We start from the raw sequence: 25,484 nt of genomic DNA on the forward strand, positions 1-25,484 counted from the left end.
CAGCTCTACAAATGTCTGTCAGCGAGGCGCCACGAGCCAGCGCCCAGGAGGATGCGACACCTCTCGTGGAGTGAGCATGCAACCTGAGCGGGCAGGGCACACCCTGAGCTTGGTAAGCCAGGGCGATGGCATCCACTATCCAGTGGGCCATCCTCTGCTTGGAGACAGCCTTTCCCTTCTGCTGGCCTCCATAACAGACAAGAGCTGGTCTGAGGTCCTGAGGCTTTAGGTTCTGTCTATGTACAGTCGCAAAGCGCGGACTGGACAGAGTAAAGCCAGGGCTGGGTCTGCCTCCTCCGAGGGCAGCGCTTGCAGGCTCACCACCTGGTCCCTGAAGGGAGTGGTAGGAACCTTGGGCACATAGCCAGGCCGGGGTCTTAGTACCACGTGGCTATCACCCGGCCCGAACTCCAGGCACGATTCGTCGACCGAAAATGACTGCAGGTCCCCTACCCTCTTGATGGAGGCCAATGCCACCAGCAGCAAAGTCTTCATAGACAGAATCTTTAAGTCTGCTGACAGTAAAGGCTCAAAGGGAGCAATCTGAAGTGCTCTCAGCACCAGAGTGAGGTCCCAAGAGGGTATGGAGAGGGGACGAGAAGGATTTAACCGTCTCGCCCCCCTAAGGAACCTGATGACCAGGTCGTGCTGACCAACAGATTTGCCATCTAAGTGGTCGTGGTAAGCGGATATAGCAGCAGTATGGACTTTGAGGGTGGAGGGGGGACAGCCTACGCTCCAACCCTACTGCAAGAAGGAAAGCACGACTCTGATCGAGCATCTTTGGGGGTCTTCCCGGCGAGAAGAGCACCACTCGACGAACAGGTTCCACTTTGGAGGCGTAAGCACGTCTCGTAGACAGTGCACGTGCCGAAGTGATGGTGTTAAGTACCTCAGGGGGTAAGTCACCTAGAACCTCCGCATCCCGTCCAAGGGACCAGACATGGAGTTTCCAGAGGTCTGGACGCGGGTGCCAAAGAGTGCCCCGTCTCTGAGAAAGAAGGTCTTTCCTCAGAGGGATGGGCCAGGGAGGGGCTGTCGCGAGGAGTGAGAGTTCTGGGAACCAGGTCCGGTTGGGCCAGTAAGGCGCAACTAACAAGACCTGCTCCTCGCCCTCCCTGACTTTGCACAGGGTCTGTGCAAGTAGGCTCACTGGGGAAACGCATATTTGCGCAGGCCCCGGGGCCAGCTGTGAGCCAGTGCATCTGTCCCGAGTGTCCCCTCGGTCAGAGAGTAAAACAACTGGCAGTGGGAGGTTTCTGATGAGGCAAACAGGTCTACCTGAGCCTCTCCGAATTCTCTCCAGATCAGCTGAACCACCTGGGGGTGGAGTCGCCACTCTCCTGGCAGCGCAGCTCGTGATAGCTCGTCGGCCACACGGTTGAGCACACCGGAGACATGAATGGCGCAAAGCGACCTCAGATGCTTCCGACTCCACAGGAGGTGTGCTTTTACACACAAGCGGCAGCTGGCCAACAACAGAGGGGACTCAAGCTTCCCGGAGAAAGAAGAGTCACGACCGGCGTGTCGACGTGATCATGTTCTCATATGAAAACATGAACACCCACGAACATCATTTCAGCACGCGCCCAGACATGCGAAATGGTGATCGTGGCCGTCAGTGAGGACAGGAACGATCGCATCCAGAAACACAAGTAGGATGTCGTCTTTAAAAAGACGCGAATCTACTTGTGTAAGCTCTTTCAGGGACTTTACTCTTCTAGAAGTGCTGAAGCACGCAGGGGAACGGCCACCGCAACACAGACAGGGATTGTGTGCAGCCTGTCATGTGCTTTCTCTCTCTTTGAAGGCGCTCACTCTTACCAGCCGTAAAAACGGCTTTTCAGTGCTCAAAAGCGCACCGTACCGGCCGTGAGAACAGCCTTCTGACGCTGTCAAACAGCTATTTGCTCAAAAACGGCAAACGAAACAGAAAAAGAGAGGACGTCGACCCTGCTGCTGTGCTGTTCGCCCGCACTCGGAAAAAAAGAGAAGTTCAACCAAAAAGCTTGACTCGTCTTCTAGCAGACACTCGCTTGCAGAGAACAGGAACAAACACCGTTCGGCTCCGAAGCGAAAAGCTGAAGATGCAACGCACCTGCTGCTCATTATATACCCGCGCTGCGAGGCGAGCAGCTGATGCATATGATTGCATGCCAATGTGCATTGGCTCGTTTAGTTACACTCGAAGTAGATTGGCCTCTCTAGCGAGATTCCTATTCGTCGGTCTGTCCGACGTACGTCGAACGTGACCGACTGAATGGGAACCTTGCTTCCCAAAGAACCTAGAATTAAGTGGAGCTGAGAGATTTGTGCTCACGCATTACATTGATGCACTCTTGACATTTGTCATTAAAAAAAACATAGAAGCTTAAATTAAAAAACTATCAATATAAGGATAAAGTCATGTCTGAAAGTTGGTTGAAATGAACGGAGAATATCTTGTGTTTTTCCGCAGCTGCTCGAGGCCTCAGGATCAGCGCTTATGGTTTTATAAACAAGGCCCAGTTTGACGCTGAATTTACAGATCGTTTGAAACTGAAAGTTGGAGCGGTCACAGCGGTAATGATCCCGGTCATGAGTTGGAACCGCAGGTGGTAAGTAAAACTGCATCAAATGTCTGTTTTGTTGGCAGTCGGCACGTAAGTGCATATAATGTAAACAATATGAAAATATATTGAATCAAAAGTTATCCAGGGATAATGTGATGGTGTATTGCATGTGTTTAAATACATGCTAAGCTGACCATTGATAGCTTTGCTACGCAAAAGCTGCACATGCTCGTCACTCTTTAGCTTCGCCCACGCTTATTGTATATGGGATATGCATGGTACTGTGTGTATTTATGGCTTATGACATGTATAGATAAAGAATAATTAATTAATTTTGAACAGGAAAATAAAAACTGTAAAAAAGTACAAAGAAACATAAACTTTCCAATAAAGAACTTTCCACCACTTTAAGTTTACAGTAAATGCTATTGACTCAAGAGTTTAAAAGTCTATTTTTTAAGTATTAAAAAATACTTAAAAGACTTTTGTTTTTTCTGAGTAACTTCCCCATGCAGCTATTGAAAACAAACACCAAATAAATGTGTCAGTCCCAAGATATGTAAATAAATACTGTACATAAACCTGAGAAAAATGCCTATCTGAGAGTATCCATGCATCAATTCTTTCATCTTTAGTACCCTAACATCTAACCATTGTCATCATTTTTAGTTCCTGAACATCCACAATGATACCTTAACGCTAGTCTCATAGCCAGACCTTGACTCCATCGCAGCTTTCATTGGCCAAGGACTGCACAAGGGGCGTGAAAATGAAAGTCGATGTACCAACAATAATAGACCGGCGTGCATCTAATAAATTATTCAAGAACATTGTGTAAGTTTACTGCAACAATGGAGCAGCGAACGTTACATACTTTTAAAAATCCAGCGTTTATTTGATGCTGATAAGCACTCGTTGTCACAGTTGTGAACACGACAGCGTTCTTCTTCTACGAGGGGGTTTGGCATCACGACATTTGTTTCCAGGCGGACCATTAAAGAACGCAACAGACACGTCTCCCGGACATCTTGTACAATTCAACCAACCAGATGACGACTTCGATACTCCTGAAGTGTTTCCAGATAAGTGTGCCATATGCATCAGATGTTCAGACAACAGTCCGTGGGCGTGACGTCTGAGGCTGAGACTACCTTAACGACAACAGGCAATATTGGCCCAAAGGCTAAAAGCAAACCACAAAAAGTATTTCCCATTATTTACAGTAGACAATAATGGGAAAAAAAGAATGTTCTTTCCATGTTATTTCCATCTTTCTGTGAGCCATTACTTTATTGTCACTCGTCCTACATATTTCCTGATCGCAATACCAGATGTAAAATATACAATGACTCTTACAGTGAAAAGAGATTATTGCAATTTTCATTTTTATCTTCCCCACCTTTTGTAGCCTATATGCCCCTCCCCTTTCATGTCATAGGAATGATGTAATCCTTTTGATGTGGAAAGTGCAGGAGTTATGTAAAAAGAGAAGAACGTGCATGCCACCTCTTCTGTGCATGTGAGATAAAAAAGAAAGAGCAACAAAGAGAGAGAGAAAGACCTTTTGCTTTTTTTCATTCCCTGCACATATTCTCTCGTCATTGGATTTTTTGTACTCATTGAGAAACATACCCAATTAATGGCACGAATGATAATCAATACTCAGAAAGCTTTGAAGGACACTGAACATGGTGTCCAAAATAAGGAATGAAATTTCTGTATTATTCCGTTGTACAAAGACAAGCATATTAGCCTCTAAACCTCAGCAAAGAGGCTTCAAAACACCTGTTCATCTGGTCTCTTCCCATGCACAATCTTTGTAACTATCCAGTTGAGTGTGCATATTCTGATTTATTCAGCAATTAAGAAATATGTATGCATGTTGGACTGTCTTCATTATTTATTTTACAGAAATGTCAGAACATGTAGGAACTATTGCACACTGCAACTGTAATGCCAATTATTTCTTATTATTATTTGTCTAAAAGTTGTAAAACAAACTCATTTTAAGGAATTAAATTGCATTAAAAGACTTCACTTCCCTATTGTGACACATTTTTTAGTAAAATAGCTTGTCAAAAAATAAAAAAATAAATAAATGAAGGGTGGGACTTTATCCGTTGGTTGTTAATTTGATTGTGATAAGAAGGTGTTGTGTACCAGGAGGCAAATTTGAATACAAAAGTCACCATAAAATCTAAATTGACAATTCTTTGTAAGCAACATTGCAGTATTTTTTATAAATGATTTATCTGTGTACATAATTACTTTTCTTTTATTCATGTACCCTCATAATCTTTAATCAAAATAATATGACGTCCTTCTTTAACAAATAATATAATAATAGTCCGGAGGGTCTGAAAACCAGTCAGTATCTGGTGTGACTACCATTTGCCTCACACAGTGCAACACATGTCCTTCGCATAGAGTTGATCAGGTTGTTGATAGTGGGCTGTGGAATGTTGGTCCATTCCTCTTCAATGGCTGTGCGAAGTTACTGGATATTAACAGGAACTGAAACACGCTGTCGTATACGCCGATCCAGAGCATCCCAAACATGCTCAATGGGTGACGTGTCCGGTGAATATGCTGGCCATGCAAGAACTGGGACGTTTTCAGCTTCCGGGAATTGTGTACAGATCCTTGCAACATGGGGCTATGCATTATCATGCTGCAACATGAGGTGATGGTCGTGGATGAATGGCACAACAATGGGCCTCAGGATCTCATCACGGTATCTCTGTGCATTCAAAATGCCATCAATAAAATGTCTATAACATATGCCTCCCCATACCACAACCCCACCGCTACCATTGGCCACTCGATCCACAACGTTGACATCAGCAAACCGCTCACCCACACGATGCCATACATGCTGTCTGCCATCTGCCCTGTACAGTGAAAACCGGGATTCATCCGTGAAGAGAACACCTCTACAAAGTGCCAGACGGCATCGAATGTAAGCATTTGCCCACTCAATTCGGTTACGACAACTAACTGCAGTTGGTCAAGACCCCGATGAGCATGCAGATGAGCTTCCCTGAGATGGTTCCTGACAGTTTGTGCAGAAATTCTTTGGTTAAATTGGTTATGCAAACCGATTGTTGCAGCAGCTGTCCGGGTGGCTGGTCTCAGACGATCTTGGAGGTGAAGATGCTGGATGTGGAGGTCCTGGGCTGGTGTGGTTACACGTGGTCTGCGGTTGTGAGGCCGGTTGGATGTACTGCCAAATTCTCTGAAACGTCTTTGGAGACGGCTTATGGCAGAGAAATGAACATTCAATTCACGGGCAACAGCTGGTGGACATTCCTGCAGTCAGCATGCCAATTGCACGCTCCCTCATAACTTGCGACATCTGTGGCATTGTGCTGTGTGATAAAACTGCACATTTTAGAGTGGCCTTTTATTGTGGCCAGTCTAAGGCACACCTGTGCAATAATCATGCTGTCTAATCAGCATCTTGATATGCCACACCTGTGAGGTGGATGGATTATCTCAACAAAGGAGAAGTGCTCACTAACACAGATTTAGACAGATTTGTGAACAATATTTGAGAGAAATAGGCCTTTTGTGTACATAGAAAAAGTCTTAGATCTTTGAGATCAGCTCATGAAAAATGGGGGCAAAAACAAAAGTGTTGCGTTTATAATTTTGTTCAGTGTATATGGCGCCTTTAAAAGTTGCACCTCAAAGCACTTTACAAGAAATAAAATACACTGAAATAAAAAAATAGAAACATACATCAAAACAAATTTAAGAGACAAAGATGTATTAAAAAAAAAAAAAAAAACATTCACTTGTATGCTAGCCTGAAAAAATAAGTTTTAAGTGAAGATTTAAAAACACTAAGCAGAAACATCTCTTCTCTTCTCTGATGACGTGTTTACTGGTGCAAAGGCAATTGCAAACCCAACGATCCACATATTTTTGATGTATTTTTGTAGGCCAAGAATTAGCATTTTAGCACTTCCAAACTGGTTCCATCATCCTGAACAATGGATTTTTTGGAATGGGTTTTTGGTTAAACACCTGAAATAAGGTCTGTGAATAAGAGCTCAAGATATTTTCATGTTTAATTCTGCGAAAAATACATCAGTAATTCCCTCTTCTGATTGAATTAAAGTTTTTACTTGACTCAAAACAACAAACAAAAAAAAACGTTGCTAATAAGTGGCTAAATGGGACTACAGAGGGACATTAAAAGTGATCAGCCGAACTGATAAACTCATCTACTCCACAGTTTCCACAGTCTTGTGTTTATAATCACACGCTTGCAAACTATAATAACTCAAACTTTCAGGGAAAATGTTTTTTTGAAAATGGACCATGGTGTAGTTTATAGCCTACGTTTGGCTTTTGACCTTTTCCATTTGTGAAGACAATCACAATGAACAAAACGTGTAGGAATCATAAGCTTTTCTTAGTCACAGACCATATTTTCTTGCAATAATCCAAAAGCCAATGGAAAAAATCCTACTGTTTTTTTTGTTTAGTTTTTTTTGTCAAGGGAACCAAGGGTAATTCTAACTTCCGGGTTGGCCTACAAAAATATTTCATCCCTGCACCACTCTACTCCCGACTGACAAAAATCCCGCCCTACATTTTTTCCTTGTTCAGGAAGCCATTTCACTCGGATATGCATCACAATTGTGAAGAAAAGACTATTGCAACTTCTGTTTCATGTCGACTTTAACTACACAGCTGTTACATCACAGGAAGGACAAGGAGTCACATCACAGGAAGAACAAGTTGTGACATTTTGATTACACATACTACATCATAAATTGTATAAAAAAAGTTATTGCTCTTAATTTGGGAATTCACAATTGGCAAGATGGGCTTTTAATAAAAGTAGAAAAGTGAAAGGTGCTAGAGAAAACAGAGAAAAGGGGCTGTGGTGTTCTCTTAATGCACCCATAATGCTAGAATACAGTAGTTTTATCTAAATTCTAAATATAAATTTGATGCATTTTGCATCATCCGGCAGACTTTTGCTGACAAATAAATGGGGATATCTGGGTACAGGTAACACAGAAAAAAAGTTTATAATTAATTTACATATACTAACAGTGTAACAATACAAAAACAGTTAAAAATAGGTGAACTTATTCTTTTAGTGAACAAATTATGTGTACTCTGCCTCCAAAGCTCAACTTCTCATCAAAGAACCATAGAGAAACATCTACAGAAAGATGACCTGGCAGAGACCAAGAGTTCTTGGAAATGCATCAAATTTTCATAAAGACTACTTTTCTCTGCATATTTTAGTTGCAACACATATGGTACCATTAGGTCTCCCTTTCCATAATGCATTAATCTAATCATGCTGATGGCAAAATTGGTCAAATTTTAATATGGAAGAGAGGATAAGAATTAAAGAATAAGAACGGTAGAAAGAATAAAGACATGGAATTATCTGCTTGAGTGTCATGATTTTTTGGTTTTATGAGCAGTGAAAATTAACATAATCATTCAAGGCTTGATTCAAGTTGTATGACATAACCAGTGGGTGGAGTGGAGGAGCAGCCTCCTTGTTGCTTTGATGCTTGGAGAACCTGGACTTTACTGCAAATCCACAACTCAGTCAGCATAATAATATTACACAACAATAGTCCAGAATCATGTAAAATGTCAAATCTGGTGGGGTCAAGTGGGGGGCAGGGATAGTCCTCTTTAGAGCACTTATTATGCTAAGATGGTTTTTATTATATAAATAAACCTGTTCAGATAATCCAGCACCAATGTCATCACTAAACTCGGTAATCACAAATAACCTGTATTTAAAGACACAAAATGTATTAAGATTTTATTGCATGTTTTCTTCAGGTATCGGTATCAGGTATTGTAGGTTACACTACAGTCCTGAGAGTTTACATATTCAAAGCATGCATTCTATTTGCGCATCTGATGCTTTTATTTTCTACTAGTCAGCTGTAAAAAAATACTAATAATTTCATAATGTTTTTGGATTTTGTGAAAAACTGTTTATATAGCGCAACGTTGAACAGCAAAGGAATTCATCAAATTTATTTATCAAATTTATCAGAGGAATTCGTCCATTGGGTTTAGCAGCGAACACTACAGCAATGTAAACAACACCTACAATACAATGCGACACCTCCACCTCGTCACCATCAACAATACTATCGACAACACAACATTTAGAATATGCTCGAAATATAATCAACATGGTATAGTAGGCCTATTTCATATTTATGAATCTATATGGTCCGAACAAAGAAATGTTCTTCTTTATTATTGCTGAGGGGAAATCACTAAGGTAACAGGAGCAGCTCTTATTCAAATCATCATGGAAACTGCTCTCCAAAGACGCAGAGGAAACATTTGGCATCACCAGTGCTCCAAAGGTGCCTAAATAAAACATGCGCTTTCCCTAATCGAATTAACGGCGTAAAAGCATTTTAACGATAAGTGAATGACACGATGAGGATCACAAGCACTTCAATCAATAAAATATTAGAATCATTCGCAATGAACGGCGCGCAAGCGAAGCCTTCGCAAATAGGTTAAGCCGCTCTCTAAACATCTAGCACAATAAATCCAAGTCGAAGTACAAAACAGAAAACGATTACACACAGTTACAAACCTTTGCTTTCTTCCCTTTCATCCTGATTCTCCTCAGCCGTCGATTCTGGCTTCATCCCATCCATTTGGAAACGAGTATTTTGAATATATTTCCCTTTGCCTGGTCTCTCTCGCTCCAATATAGGAGTATATCACAGTCCACCTCAAATATAGCCTATAAATATTTTGTCAGATCGTATTTCGCGTAAATAACTTGCTCATAAACGATACGAGCTCAGTCGAAGAATGTCTCACGTAAAGGCTTAGAGACTACAGGCTAACCTACAAGCAGCTACGCTGAGGAGAGAGAATCCGTCAGAGGCTAGGAAAAACAGTCACTCCACTGCCAGTCAGGTTGACATAAACAGATAGGCTAGTCCCAGCTGTAAACAGTCACACATGCTCTCTCTCTCTCTCTCTCTCTCTCTCTCTCTCTCTCTCCATCCCCCTCCCTCTCTCTGTCCTCTTTCCTCTCCGAATTGATGGGAGGACAGAAATGAATGAACAGTAGGACAGGGGTCACATAGATATTAAAAGTGATGTGTGCTAAAAGGGGCGCAAAAACGCTTCAACAATTTTTTTATTCCAAAAATCCACATTTAGATGGCACGTTTGGTTTTCTAAAAAAACAAAAAAACACAATGGTCCAACAAAGAAATACCATCTGTCTGGAATCCTCTTAAACAGTATTAATTCTCATACACATGACCTTCTGCTGCATTCAGCTAAACAAAAGACTTGTACGTACTGGTAAAGTACAACTGTCAAGGAAAGAGAGCACACTAAATACCATCTCTATCATTACCTTTTAAGGAGCCTTAAAAACCCAGAGAGTATATGAGGTCGTATTTCAACAGTCCCCTTGGTAAAAAGCAGACACTCAGGAGTATCACATTAAATCCTGATCCTGAAAGAGGTGGCACCCCATAGGTTATAATAATGAACATATGCTTGATTGGACGCAACATGACTGGTAGCAGAGCAAAGTTAATTATGTAGTGTCCGCTTGATAATGCAGTCGTGTTATACTTCCGTGATATATGCAGTAAATTGACTCTAAAATGTCTCTAGTGATGGATTTTGATGTGTCACCCAAGATTTTACACCAGTTACTCCAATGATCCTATATTAAAATAATTGGCTGTTATAATTTTCAACCAATTTGTAGAAATTTGTTATCACTTTGACATGACATCTGGACACTTTGTTGTTTATTGTTGAAAAACTGAAGAAGAAAAAAGGGAAACTTCCTAGGGGTGAATACTTTTTATAGCGACTCTAGCCATGCCCAATTTTTACTGCAAAGTCTTAGAACATGTCAAGCATTTTTATAGATATTCTCTAATTGTATAAATGACCCATGAATGTTTCAAAAATGATTTTGATGTATCACCCTAGATTTTACACAAGTTATGCTGTGTTTGTTAAACATTTAATCTTCAGCTTATCTTAATGATTATTTATTTTAGAGTATTGTGGAACCAAATGGTATTAGTTGTCTCCTCATACTGATGTAGGACACATTATGCTTTTAAAACACTTTCCCAGACCATTACCATAAAAAAGTGAACTGAAAAAGGTGTAAAGAGATTACTATCCACCACATTAAAACACCTACCCTCCCCAGGCATCAAAAACACAGCAAGTAAAGGAATGCGAGTAGTGGATGTGCTGTAAACAATCTCGTACTTCTGGAAGCAATTTAGAGTTCTTACCTCTTTTAAAGTGTCACATTTTACAAGCAATTTTAGAATTAAATATACAGTTTGTATTAACAAATTTGAGCTCAGAAAGTTAATTTTTAACTTCCTGGAGGGAAACAACCTTGGTTTGGTGGATGAGAAGAGAAGATATTTATCTAAGCCTCTGACTGACACTAGTATAATGCACTGTGTAACACCTCACTCAATTTAGTAGACGCAAAGTCTGCGTATGGACCAGTTAAATCAGAAAGCTAAATTCGTCTGCAGAGAATAAGGATGTCACAACAATAATAAACCACTCATTCAACAAGTAAGGTTTAACTCTATGTATTTTTCAAGCTTCAAATTTTTAATTATTGGAGTGCGTAATATGGAGGAAAAAAAAATATATAATAAAACAAAATACACACACAAAAAAAATAATTAAATGAAATAAAATGCAATGTATATTTCCCAAACAAATAAAATGAAAATGTCTTTAAACCCCAATTAAATTCTTTCTAGTATCCTTAACTCTGTTCTCTCTTATGTCCCTTACAGGATTCAAGACTCAATGGTGCTCAAAGGACTCAAAAGGTAAGTGTAATCACCAAAAGAATAAAAAATGTAAAAAATAATATTTTTTTTATAAATCAATGAAATTAACTTCTCATTTATTCCCTTCTAGGTTTCACTATTGTCTCTTTCAGTTTTCCTTTTCTGAATTAATCAATTTAACCCAGTTAATGATGAATTCACCTTATGAATGAAAATTTAAATATCAAAAAATGAGGAAAATAAAATTGAAATCCCCTTTTTTTTATGTGTCTATTCCTAGCTTCAAATTAATAAAACACCAGAGAAATAGAAGAAAGAAAAATAAATAAATATATAAAAGCAATTACATTTGATCAAGCAAAAAAAAAAAACAACAACAAAAAAAAAAAAACAATAATAAATTCACATTTAATTCCCTTCACAGATTTAAACCTCAGTTTTCAAAATGTGTTCAGTAACTCAGTCTCTCAAATGATTCACAACTTTGTGAACATGGATTGAACGTGCATTTCTCAGTCTATCCTCCGTAATCGAATCCTTTTGAAAGAACAGTGAATCAGATGCAAGTGCTGTCAGTTCAATCCTACCATCCAAATCGGCAACAAGATCAGTATCACAAAATCACGCTCGCTGTTTGGTCCGTGTGGCTCGCCAGTCCCACTCCCTCCGTGAACACGAGAGTTAGAACGAAATCCTGGAACCCATAAACTCCACTCCGTTAAGCATCGATCGTGTTGCAGCAACTCAGCAGTGCACTCGACAGGATAAAGATTCACTCAAACCAGGAAAAATAGACAAGAAACAGAAGAGGAGGAGGAAAAAAAAAAAAACCAAAACACGATGAACTTGAACACTCAATCTTTTTTAGGTCTGTAGAATTCTTAAAACTTGACTTTCCGCTCATCCAGCTCTCAAAAATACATGAACTCCCAGTTTCCTTATTTTTTCAACGCACTATGCGTTAAGAGGCTTCTTCTCAGTAGCTGCGTCACATAGGCCCATTATAGATCTCAATTCTTTTTATTTTTTTTATTTTACATGAACTTCACTTCACAGTATAAATCGTCTCTGATCATATATAACTTTGATTAAAATCACATATTTCTATTTGATTGATCAAATTTGTTACTTTCTTTGGAGAAACTCGAATCACGTCTGCTCTTCTGATCAGCCGAATGAGAGAGAAAGCGCGAGCTCCAGCCGCGTGCGAATTCAGGAAAACAAAAAAAAAATGCACTACACAACATCCTTGATCCTCATTGGTCAGTTTTCACAAACACAGAATAATTCAATTGGATGTCCCAATACTCATGAAAATAAATGATAAATTGAAAAGAGAAAAAAAAAAAATGTCCTGACTCATTTAATTCAATCATGTATTTTTGGTAACCTGGGTTACACCTTCCCCCTTTGATCTTATGCACGTCCTCGAGCATGCATATGGCTGTGTTGTCAGTACTGACAAGGGGTCACCCGGTACCATGACACATTTATTCCAGAACAATTCTGAATTCTCTTCGGACTGAGCAAAAGCAGTACTTAATCCTTGCAATAAGGACTGAACCACTGAAATTAAAGGATTCCCTAAATTAGGATAGTGAAATTTCTTTGGGGGTTTGATTTGCCTTGTGGAACGTCTAACACCCTCAGACTGTGAGTTTCCTTCCTCTGGCATCCCTTCACTTGAAAAATCTTCTTCAGTAACCATCTCAGGTATAGGATAATTTTCCTCATCCTGAACAACCCTCAGTTCTTCAACTGGATTCTGCTCTACATCCTCTAGTGATTGAGAAGACTCATTCACTAACTCACAGTTGTTACAATTCTCCTTCTCAGACACTATCGCAGTGTCATCTGCTCTACACTCTCCCGGATCACCTTCCACATTCTTGGGTTCCACTCCATCACTCACAGGTAAGTTTTTATTCACTTCGCACACTTGTTTGTTTACCTCACTAACCTCAAGCTGTTTTTCTTTCAGGGAATCAACATTTGTCTGGCTGGTACCTGCCACTTCAACCTCTACTGAGTCTGGGATTGGGAGACTACCCGAATGATGAGGAGAACTCTCAGGTGGGATGTAACGAGTAACCACTTCTACTGATTCTCTGGGTACAAAACAGTAAGGAGACTCACTCTCAGAATTTTCATCATCGTTTGAATTTCCTGCTTCATCAGCATTTTCCATACCAAACTGAGGCCTTGTTCGACATCTTTGACGCACCCTGGGTAAGATGGCCTCGTCCGCTTCCACACCAGGTAAGAACCCACAAGGTAAGAGCAGGTCTCGGTGCAGAGTACGGACAGGACCCTCTTTCCCTTCAGGACAAACAGTATACACAGGAACATCTTGTGCTTTCTTTAACACAATGTACACATCTGATTCCCATTTGTCTGCCAGTTTCTGTTTGCCTCTCAACCTGACATTCCTAACTAAAACCCTATCACCCACTTCCAAACTGGAAACCACTACATTTCTGTCAAACCTCTTTTTATTCCGTTCTGCTATTTTCATGCTATTTCCTAAGGCCAACTTGTAGCTCTCTTCTAGCCTACTCTTTAGAGAGGTTACATACTTTGAGTGGGATTGACAAGGTTCATCATTCAGGATGCCAAAAGCAATGTCCAGCGGCAACCGAGGTTTCCTTCCAAACATGAGCTCATAAGGTGAGTAGCCCGTAACGTCGTTTCTGGTGCAATTGTACGCGTGCACCAGCGGTTTGACATACTCTTTCCAATGAGCTTTCTGTTTGTTTTCTAGGGTACCTAGCATCTGCAACAGTGTTCTATTAAACCGCTCTACTGGGTTTCCCCTAGGGTGGTATGGCGTTGTTCTTACTTTACGAATGCCAGCAATTTTACACAATTCCCGGATTGTATTGGACTCAAAATCTGGCCCTTGATCGCTGTGTAGCTTCTCTGGGAAACCATAATACACTAAAAAATGGTCCCAGAGGCACTTAGCAACTGTCTGAGCTTTTTGATTTCGAGTGGGAATAGCGATAGCGTACTTCGTAAAGTGGTCAGTGATGACCAAAATGTCTTTCGTGTTGCTGCTGTCGGGTTCTACTGATAGGAAGTCCATACATACCAACTCTAATGGCCTGCTGGTCTGTATGTTTACCAATGGAGCAGCCTTCTGCACAGGAGACTTTCTTCTAACACAACGCTCGCAAGTTCTTATCTTTCTTTCCACAGCACTGGCCATTCGTGGCCAATAAAACCGGGAACGAAGAAGATCAAGGGTCCTCTCCACACCTAGGTGGCCCATATCATTGTGCAAACAGGTAAGTACCATCTCTCTGAGATTTTTAGGCAACGCTAGCTGTCTGTGTACTTTTCCTTGATCCAGACGCTTCCGATACAACAACCCATTTCTCATTTCAAACTTATTCCATTCCTTAAGCCACAAACCCATGTCCAGTGACTTCCCTTTCCCACTAGGTGGTCTTTTGTGAGACTCTAGACATTCAATGATCTCCCTTATTTCAGTGTCTTCCCTCTGTCTATGCATCAAATCATCCTCTGACAATCTCGGAATGGCAGGTAGGCCATGGTCACACTCATCCATAAATGCTTGGGGTAATGCATCTGCAGTCACGACTAAGGACTCAACCAAGGCTACAGAAGAAGGTTGGCAAATCTGGTTTCGCTCACATATTGCTTTCACGACCTCAGGAAACATAACCTGCTGTTCAGCCTCACCCAAATGGTTTAACGTGAACTGCTTTATGCGCTCTAGTTCTTTCTGGGTTTCCAAATCATCCCTAAGCTGATCATTTGGACGTCGAGACAATCCGTCTGCATCCTGATTCTGGGTACCCGCTCGATACTGGATTTTAAAATTGAAAGTGGACAGACTGGACAACCACCGGTAGCTTGTGGCATCGAGTTTTGCTGAAGTTAGGACATATGTTAAGGGATTACTATCGGTTACTACTGTGAATTCACTCCCATACAAGTAGTCGCTAAACTTAACTGTCACCGCCCACTTAAGTGCTAAAAACTCCAGCTTATGAGCTGGATACTTAGCCTCACTGCGAGTCAAACCCCGACTGGCATATGCAATGACCCTCAACTGTCCTTCCTGCTCTTGATACAAAGCAGCACCGAGCCCGGTAGTGCTGGCATCGGTATGCAACAAGTAAGGCAGTTTAGGATCAGCATAGCCCAGAAATGGAGCAGTTGTCAGTTTGTCGACAATGGTTTCAAACGCTCTTTGGCATTCTGCAGTCCATCTATCCATAAATGGCTCTTTTGGGTTGAAGTAGGGCCGATTTACTTCCTTGTACTTAGTTCTCTTCCTAACAAGGGGATACCCTGCTGTGAGATCGTTCAAAGGTCTAACAATTTTGGAAAAATCCTGTACAAATCTCCGGTAATACCCGGCGAATCCTAAAAAGGATTTCAACTCTTTAAGATTTTGTGGTCTCTGCCAGGTTTTTACAGCTTCTATTTTGCTTGGGTCAGTACTCACACCCTGTTGAGACACGACATGCCCCAGATACCGCACAGACATCTGAAAGAATTTACATTTGTCGGGAGAAAGTTTTAAGCCATACTCTTTCAACCGGTTAAGGACCTGCAGTAGACGGCGCTCGTGCTCCTCAAGGGTTTCGGAGAACACAATTAGATCGTCGATGAAGACCAGAACCTCACTCCGGTTCAGGCTCCCCATGCAACGCTCCATGAGCCGCTGAAAAGTACTTGGGGCATTGGTTATCCCCTGCGGCATCCGATTAAATTCCCAGAAACCCATGGGACACACAAAGGCCGTCTTTTCCTTATCCTGCTCGTCCATTTCAATCTGATAGTATCCTGATTTCAGGTCGAGAACGGAGAACCATTTGGAGCCCGTAAGCACAGAAAATGCCTCTTCAAGATTTGGAAGGGCATAGGCGTCCTTAATGGTCTGCGCGTTCAGCTTCCTGAAATCGATACAAAGCCGAACAGAATTATCTTTTTTTCTCACCACAACAATGGGAGAAGCAAAAGGAGATTCTGACTCCCTAATCACTCCAGTATCCAACAACTCCTGCAAGTGTTTCCTAACTGCACTGATATCTTGGGGATGAATCGGTCTGGGTCTATGTTTGAACGGGGTCTCATCGCTAAGCCTAATGCGATGTTTCACCTTGTCGGTATGGCCATAAGCCATATCATGCAAGGCGAAAACTTCAGGCATTGCATTCAGTAAAGCAGAGATACGACTCTTCCATTCTGTCGGCAAAGGAGAGTCACCGAAATCAACGTGTATATGCGTTTCATGTGATTTCTCTTGGGCTTGTGAGGAGTCACTTCCCTGGGAAGGCTCCATCACTTGCTGAACAGAATACATTTCAGCTAACACCGTCTTTGGAGGAATCACAACGTCGGCATTGGTTTCATTTCTAACCAACACAGGCACATGAAAAGAACGTTTGCTGGGCAAAGTGTGCAAACCATTGGCAATGACTAAACCACCTGCTAAGTTAGACAATTCAGAAGGCCCAATGACTGCTAAGTTCTCTGGGAAGCAGCCATTCATATAAACATAACCATCAAACACTGCAATACCACCCGCAGGCACTGTTTCAACATCATCTCCACCCAAGGTTACACACCCCAAGGTCTCTGCACTTCTCTGCTTATGCCTGGCACTCAAAATCTTAAGCACAGCTCGGTACCCATTGAAAGCTGGGTTGAGCTCAACATCTCCTTGAGCATGGGTATCGTACAAGGCATCCAAGGAGTTTGTCCCAACTAGAATCTGTTGCACTCCCACCAAGTCAGGAACCACTAAGGCTAAAGTATCAATTTCCGCTTCTGACCCCAAGAATTCTTTAGGAAAAGTTAACGTTAATTCCACATACCCCAAATAGGGTACAGAGTGCCCATTGGCCCCTTCTACCTCCAACAAGGCATCTAAAGACTTCACTGGATGATCTGCTAAATGTGCTTTGTGGAAAGAAGACGGAATCGTGGTCACTTGGGACCCAGTGTCCAATAAACAATTCACCTGTATTCCATCAATGCACAACCGGGCAGTACACTTTGTCCCAATTAACCCTTTTGGCAACCTTCCTGACATTCTACCACTTGAACCAGTGTCAAAAACATTTCTGCTCTTTTTAGGGCAATGAAACTTAGTCCCGTTCTCTGCATGCCCTACTGCAGAGACGGCCTGGAGTTTACCTTCTGTGATTTCATCTGGTTCTGCAAGTCCCACTGGGCTTGTTTCTCCCTCAGCAAACAGCGTTTTCTAGCCACTTTGGAAGGGTCTGGGTCATTTTCACAGTGGGTGACAATGTGTCCGTCTTCGCCGCAGCGAAAACAGTACCCAGGACGAGGTCGGGGCATGCCTGTCCCACTCATCTGAGACTGCTTAACCTCATTCGACTCAAACTGTCTAGGCCACGCCTTTTCGAAATTTCGATGGGAACCTAGCGGTTTTTGAGTTTGACTTTTCTGTGCTTCTAATGTGACCACTTGAGTTTTTAACTCAGCTACTTGCTTTCGTAACTCTGCAAGTTCTGAAAAACTTGAGTCAGTGTACAATGTTTTTTTCGGCACAACTGACTCCATAGCCTGGACTTGTGCTCTCAACTCATTTACTTCTCCTCTTAATTTCAAAAACTCACAGATTCCTGGCAATCAACCTGCCCCTTCTTAGAACCTGACATTTTCTGAGAAGCTATCTGCATGTGACTACTCGACATCGTTCTTTTCGGATCTGTCTCAACAGTTGTTTCACCCCCTACCTCAGCAACATGAGTGGAAAGCTGATGTGTGATGGCCTTTGACTTAAAAGGGTGTAAACTGGGTTTGTTCATTCCTAAATGACTTCGCATGCGCTCCTCTTTGGAAGCTAGCTTGTCCTCTTCAGCCCTAACCGACACTACTAACTCAGCAAATGAAGGGGGGTTGGTCTTTCTTTCTTCAAGGCGCAAATTTGCAAGCAACCGGTTATCCCAACACCCTCTACAAAACTGCTTTAATAAGCTTCGGTCACGTTCGGCTTCTGGAATGCCTCCCCTCCGCACCGCCGCACTCAGCATGACTTGCAGCTGATGCAGGTAGCTAGAGGGTTTCTCCCCCTGGTTTTGCAGCAGAGTCATAAATCTTGCCAACAACTCGTCGCCATCGTCAACTGACCCATAGACAGACTCTAACAGCTCTAAATATACCAACGGAGATGCTTGAGGACCGATATGCTTTACAACATCAGCCGCTGGCGGCAAAAGGCTATCCAATATTTTCCTGGTGCGAGACAAGTCAGAAATGGATGGGTCATCAAGCAAAAAATCAACGCTCGCCCTCCAGGTATCAAAGTCAGGTTCATTTGCTGGTCTCGGAACTTTCCCCGAAAACGACCTCAAACGCACAGGGATGTACTGAGTTGATACAGCATCAGTAGCTCGCACAATATGTTCGACTACTACGCGTTGTACGCTAGGGGGGCTTATTACATTCATAGGCAGAGCAGTACATGTGGGCACCGCATTTTCATCATCGGTCTTGGTCAGGTTTTGATATTTGCTTTGTTGGCTACTTGACAAAGATGCTCTATCTAACAATTGCAGAGCAGTTATCTCTTCGACTACTCTTTGAGACTGAGCTGATAACCGACGGGTTTGAGAATCGGCCACAATTGGACAATCAGTGGCATCACTCGACGTGGGTGACGGTTCAACGAGAGAGCTAGCAGCATTGAGCTTCTTTAGCTCTTCTTGAATCACAACTTGAAAGGGTTTTCCGCTAATTCTAGCAATTTCTTGCAGTTCCTCTAGATAATCTCTAGTGACATCACACCCAGTCGTCTGCGAGTAAACACTGCTCAAGGCACGTACATTAAAGCAGGTGTCTGCATTAGAAGTGCTTACGATTCGCAACGGCAACAAGAGTCGCAGCACATCCATAGCAGAGCTACACTGGAACTCTATGATAGCTTGCCTATGAAATTCTGAGGCTGGACTATCAATGAGCAAGGTTCGCTTTATACTACCATAACGCATCAGCCATGACTCAAGCTCTTGATCGGATTCAGATAACGTTATACCGCTCACTTTCTCACGTCTCACAATATCCATAGTTCACAACTACACTGTATACGCTGCTTTCACACACACATGAGAAGTCACTATTGTTTTATGACACTCCAAATTCTCCTGGCTGGGCTCGCCAACTTTGTAACACCTCACTCAATTTAGTAGACGCAAAGTCTGCGTATGGACCAGTTAAATCAGAAAGCTAAATTCGTCTGCAGAGAATAAGGATGTCACAACAATAATAAACCACTCATTCAACAAGTAAGGTTTAACTCTATGTATTTTTCAAGCTTCAAATTTTTAATTATTGGAGTGCGTAATATGGAGGGAAAAAAATAATATAATAAAACAAAATACACACACAAAAAAAATAATTAAATGAAATAAAATGCAATGTATATTTCCCAAACAAATAAAATGAAAATGTCTTTAAACCCCAATTAAATTCTTTCTAGTATCCTTAACTCTGTTCTCTCTTATGTCCCTTACAGGATTCAAGACTCAATGGTGCTCAAAGGACTCAAAAGGTAAGTGTAATCACCAAAAGAATAAAAAATGTAAAAAATAATATTTTTTTTTATAAATCAATGAAATTAACTTCTCATTTATTCCCTTCTAGGTTTCACTATTGTCTCTTTCAGTTTTCCTTTTCTGAATTAATCAATTTAACCCAGTTAATGATGAATTCACCTTATGAATGAAAATTATATAATCAAATTAAATATCAAAAAATGAGGAAAATAAAATTGAAATCCCCTTTTTTTTTATGTGTCTATTCCTAGCTTCAAATTAATAAAACACCAGAGAAATAGAAGAAAGAAAAATAAATAAATATATAAAAGCAATTACATTTGATCAAGCAAAAAAAAACAACAACAAAAAAAAAAAACAATAATAAATTCACATTTAATTCCCTTCACAGATTTAAACCTCAGTTTTCAAAATGTGTTCAGTAACTCAGTCTCTCAAATGATTCACAACTTTGTGAACATGGATTGAACGTGCATTTCTCAGTCTATCCTCCGTAATCGAATCCTTTTGAAAGAACAGTGAATCAGGTGCAAGTGCTGTCAGTTCAATCCTACCATCCAAATCGGTAACAAGATCAGTATCACAAAATCACGCTCGCTGTTTGGTCCGTGTGGCTCGCCAGTCCCACTCCCTCCGTGAACACGAGAGTTAGAACGAAATCCCGGAACCCATAAACTCCACTCCGTTAAGCATCGATCGTGTTGCAGCAACTCAGCAGTGCACTCGACAGGATAAAGATTCACTCAAACCAGGAAAAATAGACAAGAAACAGAAGAGGAGGAGGAAAAAAAAAAAAAAACCAAAACACGATGAACTTGAACACTCAATCTTTTTTAGGTCTGTAGAATTCTTAAAACTTGACTTTCCGCTCATCCAGCTCTCAAAAATACATGAACTCCCAGTTTCCTTATAAAACGTATTTTTTTTTCAACGCACTATGCGTTAAGAGGCTTCTTCTCAGTAGCTGCGTCAATTCTTTTTTATTTTTTTATTTTACATGAACTTCACTTCACAGTATAAATCGTCTCTGATCATATATAACTTTGATTAAAATCACATATTTCTATTTGATTGATCAAATTTGTTACTTTCTTTGGAGAAACTCGAATCACGTCTGCTCTTCTGATCAGCCGAATGAGAGAGAAAGCGCGAGCTCCAGCTGCGTGCGAATTCAGGAAAACAAAAAAAAATGCACTACACAACATCCTTGATCCTCATTGGTCAGTTTTCACAAACACAGAATAATTCAATTGGATGTCCCAATACTCATGAAAATAAATGATAAATTGAAAAGAGAAAAAAAAAAATGTCCTGACTCATTTAATTCAATCATGTATTTTTGGTAACCTGGGTTACACCTGTGTCACACTATGGGAACGAATCAGGAACAGAATTAATGTGTATTTCACATTTTCACTGATGCCATAACATGAATTAGTTTGTTTTCATGCTATATGTCATCACAAGTGACATTTAAGACTATTCGGGGGTGGAACCGAAGACAATAGGAACCAATGGGGAACTTGTCATGAGACTGGGCTCTCTTGAGAATCTCAGGGTCGGTTTGGCTCTGACATACTACAATAATCTCTAAATTTGTAGGTCACTGTCACAGATTAAGTGTTTGTCTGGTAGATGAGAGATGCTGTCTGGCACAGTTTATCTTCTCATCGCAATAAACTAAAATAAAATGCATGTATGCAAAGCTATTATTTTTTTCAGAGAAATGGGAGTTATTATTCTTTATTTAGCAGATGGCAACCACAACACACTTTGGCCTATTTGGCCCCTAAGCATTATAATAAGCAAAATCATTATATATTGGCCATGATGTCAAAGTTGCAAGAAATGAAAAAAGGAGAGTTTTACAGTATTTGTATTTAAATAACATAAATTAACATAACATCAACAAATCTTACATAAACATCTTATAGGGTGTGTATTCTCCATGTTTAAAGTCAACACTGAACTTAACATTTATTTTCTTAATACTCACATTCCTGTTTTATTGTGCATACTTCATCATTCCAAAGAAAAAAAAAGTCTTCACAATCATTCATAATCATAATAATAATTATTAATATTCTAACCGTTTCCTTTTGGATGATGTTAATAGCTTTGTTAGGGGCACTTTTCTCATCTTTATTAGGTAAGGCCAGTGAATGAGAGACAGAGATCAACTAGGACATCAAGCTGGGAATCGATTTCAAGTCACCTATTATGCTCCTACACTGTGTGTTAGAGCACTGCCCATGAGGCTATGGCTCTAAAGTTAATATTTATTTTAACACCATTTCAGGATACCGTTGTAGATTACGTAAATTTTTAAAATATTGCAAAAAGATAGTGCAGTAATGTAGCCACAAAGATTTTAGAAATAACAGCAAACAACATTAGATTTGAAAAATAAGTATTACCAGATGCTCTCAAAGGTGAACTTGACCTTTAGCCATCATAATTGTCGGAAAACTCGCATTCAGGTTTGGCTCCATTCTGGTATGTTGTTTCATGTTGACTTTTATACATTACTTATATAATTCCTTTGTTCAAGTTAATAATTGTTCAAATAATTATTTCTTTGTTTTTGTAATCAAAATGTATATATATATATATATATATATATATATATATATATATATATATATATATATATATATATATATACACACACAACGAAAGATATAGGCCTGTTTTCATCAGATTTTCAGTGACATAAACACATCTTTATCTGAAAGGTCCAACTTCTGGTTAGTCAGTATTGCAGCAGAACTTACACCATAAAGGAAAAAAGCAATTAAAAAGCACAAGGCGTTGGATGAATACAAGAAGATTTCCAAGTCATTGAATATTCCTTGGAGCACAGTTAAATCAATAGTTAGGAAATTGAAACAGTATGGCAGAATTGTAAAGATCAGGCTGCACTTGAGATTTTTGGCCATCAGACAAAATGCAATCATCAGAAGCACACCATACACACCATTAAGGATGGTGATGCTTCTCTCTAGCAGGCCCTGGCTGGAAGGCTTGGTAGAGAATAGGATAAAATGAATGCTGCCAAAATAAAGGGAAAAGGTCCAATCCATATCGAATCCACATCCATCCAATCCTATACTGCAGCTTCCCAACAATCTACTTAGACAGGAAGAGACTGACTGACTGATATTTGGGAGCAACTTTATCTGAAATATATTATTAAACCACAATTGGCCATTATAACTCTCAACCAATTCGTAGAAGTTTGTTTTCACTTTGATATGAAAGAATATTTTTCTATTGTTCACTGTCAAAAAGGCCAAATTAAAAATCTTTATGGTTCAATGTTGGAAAACCAAAAAATTAAAAACTTCCAAGGGGATGAATACTTCACTGTAGCCCTGTCAAGCTTTTACTGCAATTCTTAGACCTTTTTGAGCCATAGAGATTTTCTTAGAGATATTCTCTCTCTCTCTCTCTTATAGTAGCTATAATTACTCTGTTCACTGTTTATTATTATTTAAGAGGGACAATAGCTACATTTGGGGTTTCCAGAGATGCTCAGAGCAAGAGCCATTTAGCTGACAATAGAGAAAACAATGGATAAAGATTGGCTGTAATTTATGTCGCAAAACTTCATAATTCCACCAAACTGACGACCAATAAAAAAGGCCTTTGGTAGGTTTGAATGAAACTGAGTATATTATTTGTTTCAATTCATTGTTTTAGACCTTATTAATCATTTATAACAGCAGAATCAACTGTGTGTAAAACAAAAGATAATATTGTGCTTTATCATAATATAGAGAAACATTTTTTTGGATACTGTACTGAAAATTAAAATAATCAAAGAGGAGAATTTGATGACTAACACTGAAAAGTGCACATTCCAGCTCTACATGGACAAGACAACTACAGTATAACAGCAAAAAGCACTAAAAGTTACAATAAATTACATGGAGAGTTAAACATCAAACACTAAATCAATGGTGTGTTTCCCAAAAGCAATGTTGGCCAACTGGTCACAACTTCACAAGTTCCGTCATCACAAACAAAACTGTGCTTTCAATGAACATTATTAGGAATAGGAATAAAATGTTTAAAATCTTGTCTGCAGCACATATTTCTGTTTAGTTAAAGCCAAGGCCTGTTCACACAGACAAAATGCAAGGCACAATGCATTGGAGAGGTCTATTTACACCAAGACACAAAACTATCCACTGGGCTAAATAAAGATAAAATTCTCTCCCATACAATAGGTGGTACTGTTCGACAAACACACCTTCAGCAGGTCTACCATCCAGCTCTTATGATGAGAGGGAAGAAAAGAAATACAATGCCACTTGACAAAACAGCACAACATATGCAATGGAAATTTGTGTAACAGCAGCAGCAGCAGCTCATGTACAGTAACAAGTTTTCTTAAAAATCTGAAATAAAAAGAGACTGAATGTGCAAAAATTATCATTCAATGTGAATAGGTCTTGATAAACCTACCCTAAGCCCATGTGAAGCATGATTTCCATATGCATAATAAATACTTTAAGATAATGTGTATAGTTGCCTTTAAAAATATTGTCTCACTGCATGGGGATGAAAACATTAGTGCTTCTCAAACTTCTACTCACAGAGAAGAGGAGGTGAAAACTAGGGCAGAATTCTCCTAATGTTTCTGAGCTCGTCATCTTTTCACAACTGATATCAGCTACCATAAATCAAATAAAACCAACAAACTGCACACAATAATCCTGTCTTGAGGCCCAAATATAAGCACAAGCTGCCATTATGTTGTCTGCAAATTTAAATGCTCAAGCTCTTTAAAGTCAGGTAGATTCTAATTGGTTATCAATGTTTTTATCATTCATCAGCAGAAATGAAATCATTATGAAAGTTTCTCCAGCGATATCGTTCATCTGTGTCATTATTGTTATGTGGTGTGGACTTCCCTATTTACTTTTCCCTGATAATTTGATTACATTCTGTTCTCCTATGAGTACGTCAAAAAATGTGGAAATTTAGACATGATCAGACTAGTCTAGTTAATATGAGACAGAACAACCCAGTGGACACATCTCTCCAGTAATGAGCCCATTACTGTTCTTTTATGTGCCCTGCATGACTAGAGAGTTAATGTGGAAAAAGGGGATACAGCACACAGAAAGGTTTCCTTTTGAAGTCCTGTAAACAAAGAAGCAATTAAAGTCCATAGACGGGGCCTAGTCCTGTCCCACTTAGGAGGGAGGTCTGCAGTGAGGGCAGAGTGATGTATTCAATGTCTACTTTAAAGATATTGCAAAATAAATCTGAGAACTGTGAGATAAAAAGTCTGTGTATTTTTGCTAGGAAAAGTAATATGTATAAGTTAAAGCGTGAAGTATGATTTTTTTTTTTCGATATTAAACTTCTGTCAGCTTATATGCCAAGACAACTATAAGTAATCCATTGGTAAGTTGATTTTCTCCAAAAAGTATGACTCTAAACTCTGTGGCTGTTACAACATTGCTTTACTTTTCTGAGCAGCCCAACATAGCAACACTGATGGGGTTGGGTAGTAAATACAAAAATGAACATTTCTT

General features: G+C 40.1%; 1 protein-coding gene and 1 long non-coding RNA gene across 2 annotated transcripts in view; one reads left to right on the forward strand and one right to left on the reverse strand.

Moving 5' to 3' along the window:
* gpm6ba (glycoprotein M6Ba) overlaps nucleotides 1-9,530 on the reverse strand; it is a 41,576-nt gene extending 32,046 nt beyond the window's left edge. Inside the window, exon 1 of the mRNA XM_067403113.1 lies at nucleotides 9,160-9,530. Coding sequence (XP_067259214.1) covers nucleotides 9,160-9,223 — 64 coding nt within the window. The 5' untranslated portion in view covers nucleotides 9,224-9,530. The remainder of the gene's footprint in view (nucleotides 1-9,159) is intronic.
* Nucleotides 9,531-10,982: 1,452 nt separating this feature from the next.
* Nucleotides 10,983-21,093, forward strand: LOC137032761 (uncharacterized). Its single transcript, XR_010896741.1, has 3 exons — nucleotides 10,983-11,150; nucleotides 11,381-11,416; nucleotides 19,896-21,093. It is a non-coding gene; the product is annotated as an uncharacterized lncRNA (long non-coding RNA).
* The last annotated feature ends 4,391 nt before the right edge of the window (nucleotides 21,094-25,484 follow it).

Source organism: Chanodichthys erythropterus, chromosome 12, assembly GCF_024489055.1.
Source record: "Chanodichthys erythropterus isolate Z2021 chromosome 12, ASM2448905v1, whole genome shotgun sequence".
Taxonomy (NCBI): domain Eukaryota; kingdom Metazoa; phylum Chordata; class Actinopteri; order Cypriniformes; family Xenocyprididae; genus Chanodichthys; species Chanodichthys erythropterus.